Raw genomic sequence first — 5,587 nt, 5'->3', positions numbered from 1 at the left:
ACTCCAAGAAGACCCTTCTCAAACCTTTCTCTTTGGCCAATTTGATATTGGTATACGTTGTGAAGGCCTCACTAAAGTGGTTTGTCTAGGTACCCAAAGAGAGGGCCACCATCGAGCCCATCCTGCCATTATTATCACGCACCACTCCCCCATATCCAGCAGGTCCGGGATTCCCCTTCGCTGCACCATCAATTAATGTTACTTTAGGTCCAATATTTTTTTTTAAACGTTATAAAAATTGATTAACAAGATATGAGAAAGAGTTTATTGAATTAATAGATAAAGGGAAAAATCAATCCAATGTCATTTGTTTCAATGAAATGAAAAAGATTTTTGCAGGAAGAGAATCCTCAAGAATCAAGCCAATAGATAAAGTAGTAAATGTTGTCAAGTGAGTGCTAAGATCAACTTTCCCATTGGACTTCTCGAAACATGGTACCTCTATGTGCTTTGAGATTGGATTCTTTAGGATGGTATATGAAAGTAGTCTACGTGTGCAATATGATGGAAGAGTTAGTTGGGATTAGGTTTGGCCTATGCCGGCCAATTATTCAGATGTCCACATCTCTACTATGATACATGATTTTTAAGGAGTGCTTCCATAAAAAAGTAAACCAACCGAATAATTGTAGTGCTCTATTGTATTTAAGTTAAGAGTGTAAAATTATCCCTTTCCCAATTGAATGATCATTCTTCCTTTCTAGCTATACATTGAATAATAAATAAATATTTTCCACCATCTATATCCGTTGCAACAAGAATCTTCGATAGAAAAATAATGATAATAATAATAATAATAATAAGTAAAGAAAAATGAAATGGCATTATACTAGAATACATTATTTTCATGAACCAAAATAGTAAATTAATGGATACAAAGCAATTGTAGCTAGTTAAATGCCTTGCTGAAGGAGTAATTACCAAAATAAAATAAAAAAAGAAAAGAGGAGGCTCTGTTTAAACTGGTTCAATCTAAAACTTCCTAATACTATCCTCGTGTGACATACATTGTCGAGCATTGAGAAACATAGAATTTTTTATATCGCTTGTAGCTCTAAATGCATCTCACCTTAGGTGGTTGATCGGGTCGAGGGAGATGGAAAAATCCTTAACAAAGGTTGCACATTATCTAGTTAGCACAATAGTTTTACAAGATAATAAATAAATAATAAGAATGAAATTAGAACAAGAATTTAATCAAATGTAAATGCACTCCACTCTTCACCTTCATCGCCCAATTGAATAAACTAAGAAAATATAAGCTAAGATGTTAGTTTAGATGTTGTCCAATGCCCTTAGAAACTATATGAATAGCATATTGGGCCGCCATCCCTCCTCTTACCCTCCTTGCATTGTCAAGGTGAAATAAGTATGAGGTTGATTTAATAATTGTTTTAAATTTATATGTTTTATTTATTATTCATTGTGTGTTTCTTACTTGTTAATGCTTTATCAATTGTAAACTATGTAATACTGCGAATACTTTTTCCTTGGAATATATAATTAGTTCTCTCTCCCTCTATATTAAGGATATTTTTTAAGAAATTATTGTTTATTTAAATAAATATAATAATATCTATTTAAGAATTATCTCAACCAATATTTTATTCATCTGAGAAGTTTTTTGGCTATCTAAAAATCTAATAAGTGTCAACTCTCTCAAATAATTGATTTTAGTATCCTTTGTGTTCATTGGACTATAATAATACGTAAGTAGACACTGCAACATAGATCATGTGAAATTGAAATTAACATGTTAGGATTTACAAGGTGAAAGAGTGAAGATACTATGATTTTTTGTAGGCAATCAAAACTTTTCTCAATAATTGTGTTATTATGTTGTAGTCCACTAATATTTTAATTTTTTAGGTCACGAAAAAAAGTTCCAAAACCTAATGCAATCCTATTAAAATGTTGAAAACAAGTAATCATGTCACATTATCAATGGCTGAAAATTGATGTGTGGTCTAACATCATACTCTGAAGCACAAATACATTACATAATTTAATTTTATTATCTAAGGTGCATTGTAGTGTAGTAGCAATCTTTCAAATGAGAGGCCCCGATTCACCATCAATAAGTTTTCTATATAAGATTTGTGTAAGATGTCATCGAATGCACTATAAAGCGTTGATAGGTAATCGTGAATCGTGATATAGGCATAGCCTTAAATATTAGCACTTTTAAATAAATTGCAAAGGCTCCAAAATGATATTCTTAATTCTCGAGAACTCGTCTTCTCTAGTAGAAAATTATACAATAGTAATTGTGAGAAAATTAGAGAGACCTTCTTAGCAACAACCTTACCTTATATATAGGCTACATTAAATTGTGTTTGATCTTAGTAATGTGAAATGCGGACATGATTGAAAATAAGTATTATTTGAATGTATAAATCACAGACACGGATCTTAAAGTTAAATACCATCAAAAATATTCATAGGCATACAATAATTTATTTTACACTTAAGACTTGAAGAAAAGATAAGACCATTACAGATGCTTTATAATTATATAAATTCTCTTGTCGTTGTTTTAACACGCAATTTATATTTTGATAATCAATTATCGCACCTTCATTTCCATGCCAAAATAACACACATAGTGTAGCATATCATAAGGAACCATAAATGAAGGTCCCCGAGAACAACAGGGGCCAAACAATTTTACTGAAAATAAGCAGCTACGAAGATGAAAATTTACATGATTCGCATATCGGACAGTGCAATAGGCAGACGCAGGAGACGAGATCACATATTGCATTCGAAGGACAGAGGAAGAGGAAATGAGAGAGACAGAAAAAGAGAAGAAGAAGAATTAGAAGAGGGAGATGATGATTTAAAGAGAATCACACTTAGTGGGCTTGAAAGAGAGCGTGTTCTGAGCATTGTTGTAAAGGATATGGAAGTTTTGCTGCTGTATGTTTCCGAAGATGGAAGGATTCCCCGATGGTTCACCCAACATTGCCAGGCACAAGAGATTTTCAGATGCCTGAATGAAAAAGTTGTCTGCCGGAAGCTCGTAATCCACGCCGCCTTTGAAGTTGAAGACGAGGGTTGGCAAGGTGAGGTGAGCGGATGATGTGTGGTAACAAAGATCCAAACCTGTAGAAGACCCGTCTACAGGAGTGAGATCAATGGCGGACTGAATTGCTTCCTTAAGAAGAGAGTAGGCAGCCTGGTCCAGAATGGTAACAGTGGTTCCGGAGTCGATGATCATACCTCCGCTGCCGTCCGATTGCAGATCGAAAGTTCCAGGAGGAATATCTAGTGCCTTACCATTGAGGGTGATTCCTGTAATAGGAATGTACCAGAAAGTGGGAATGATACTGCTCTTGATGAGTGGGAGAGTCTTGGCTCCTCCGCTCAAGGAAGCACCCTCGCCGAAAAAGAGGGGGCTGGTTTGTGAAGAAGAGTCGGTGATGGGCAAAAGACAGTAAGAGAACATGTTCTCTGCTTTGGAACCCAGCTGTGAGATAAGGGAGAGACCACCTCTTCCCAGTCCCACAAGGCCACCACCCTGAGAGAATCCTTGTCCTTCGTTGTCATGCCCGCATCCAAATGCAATGCCTTTAACCTTGCTGCTCCCAATTGACAATGTCTCGTAAGCCAGGTCGCCGCTGGTGAAGGAACCATCGCCATACTGATACATAAAGGTACAATCTGGATTGCATCCGGTTTGTGTACTCCCCAAGGCGTCACAAAGAGAATCACCGCAGGGAATTGTGGAAAATGTGGGGGACTTGGAGGGGTCGAAGATTGGCGTAGGCTGAGAGAAGCAGTCCTTGCAAGGCTTGCACTGAGTCCAAATCAGATCGCTCCCCGTGTCCACAATCGCTTCGAAGCTCACAGAGGGCGTTCCCAGTGCAACGCTCACCAGAAATTCTCCATCCCCTACTTCAACGGGCGGTTCAGCGTCTAATTGCCCTCTTATCAATGCCTCTATCTTCTTCATTCGCTTCTTACTTCGATCCACAGCCAAACCCAATCTCTCAGAAAAACCCAACTCTCTCTCTGATCTGCGCGTCATATTCACCCTTATTTTTACATTTTCATCGCTGCTAGACTTCGGCCAACCACTAAACAGTCTGTCCGAAGAACATGATATCGTTGGAATAGTAAAGCATATCAAGACCACAAAACCCAACAGCTTTGAACGCTCCATTTCTCTTTTTCTTTTCTAAACCTCGAAACCTTTTTCTGCTCTCATCTAGTCCACTCCATGCAATATATATACACAGAGAGAGTGAGAAGGAGCCTTAAATCAAAATCAACAGATTCCCCGACGTGTCCACATAACAATATCGATCCTCTTAGAAGGATAGACGAATTTATTTAATTTCCCCTTCTCTATCTCTGCCCGTCTGGAATTGTTCTAGAAGTAGAATAGACTGCTGCAATTCGAAGTGAATCGTATTTTTTTCTGTCCATACCTTCACTAAGTATTTCCGTACACTTAACTCGTAATCCAATTCCTTCTTCCCATTGAATTTTGTGGACCCATTCAGATCGAAATTCCAAAACGTGTTGTAACCGGAGGGTTAGTTTTCTAAAAATATTTAAAATTAGTTTACACATAATTATTCTTAGTCGGTTTATCCGGCTTTCCAACTTATTCTCATTCTTGTTTATCTCATTCTTAAATTTTGCTCTAATTAGTTTATTCATTTTTAAGATTTAGAGATTTTACTTGTACAAAAGTGTTATATTCAATGCTCTATTATGTATTCACATTACCATATCCTATCATAAAGTTCTATTCAAGGATTTATACCAGAAAGAAAAAGTACATGAAAGTTAATGTAATCTATGTGGTTGAACATCCACATATATAAATCATCTAAATTGAATTTTATTTTTATTCTCGTTCTTATTTATCTTATTTCTCAATTTTACTTGTGCAGAAGTGTTATACGCAATGTTCTATTATATATTCACATTGCCATATCCTATCATAACGTTTTGCTCAAGGATTTATACCAGAAGGAAAAAGTAGATAAAAGTTAGCGTAATCTATGTGGTTGAACATGCAAGTATATAAATCATCTAAATTGAATTTAAGAATCCATCTTTTAAGAATTGGGTATGTAGTTGTATCAGTGATAAGCATGAAAGTCATGTCAACTAGGGATCACTCCCCATGTCCACGATTTTTTTATGTCAAATCCATAGATATGTGTAAGTTCTATATGTGTGAATATAAATTCTTCCCTAACATTTGATCTAATAAATCTCACTTTTCATCAATTTACCTTGAAGTTAACTCTTCACTAATTGTCAAGTATTCGCAATAGTTAAAATCACATTAGGGAGCCTGGTAGATCACTAGGGTCAAGTTCTCCTAGGTTATCCTTCGGAACGGTCGGTTTCACGAGCATGGCCAATTTAGGTAAATGGAAAAGAAGCATGCAAATTTCCCAAGATGAAAACTTTGATGGAGATAGATTCATCTTGGTGCTCCAACCAAAAGCGTTTCTATGATAAATGTTTCATTTATGCAAATTCGTATTCAATGAATTCTCAAAGCGACTGCATGTTAAATAAATGCACATTGAATTCTTTCAAAAACCAAAATGTTCAATAAATC

General features: G+C 36.0%; 1 protein-coding gene across 1 annotated transcript; it reads right to left on the bottom strand.

The window, feature by feature from the left end:
- Positions 1–2,839: 2,839 nt before the first annotated feature.
- LOC131865674 (aspartic proteinase nepenthesin-1-like) lies at positions 2,840–4,165 on the bottom strand. Its single transcript, XM_059215348.1, has one exon. It carries the CDS (start codon positions 4,163–4,165, stop codon positions 2,840–2,842), a length of 1,326 nt encoding a protein of 441 aa, XP_059071331.1.
- Between the last annotated feature and the right edge of the window lie 1,422 nt (positions 4,166–5,587).

This window comes from Cryptomeria japonica, unplaced genomic scaffold (assembly GCF_030272615.1).
Source record: "Cryptomeria japonica unplaced genomic scaffold, Sugi_1.0 HiC_scaffold_116, whole genome shotgun sequence".
In the NCBI taxonomy this organism is placed as follows: domain Eukaryota; kingdom Viridiplantae; phylum Streptophyta; class Pinopsida; order Cupressales; family Cupressaceae; genus Cryptomeria; species Cryptomeria japonica.
Note: the sequence above shows the minus strand (reverse complement) of the source record. Positions and strands in the feature narration are given on the sequence as shown.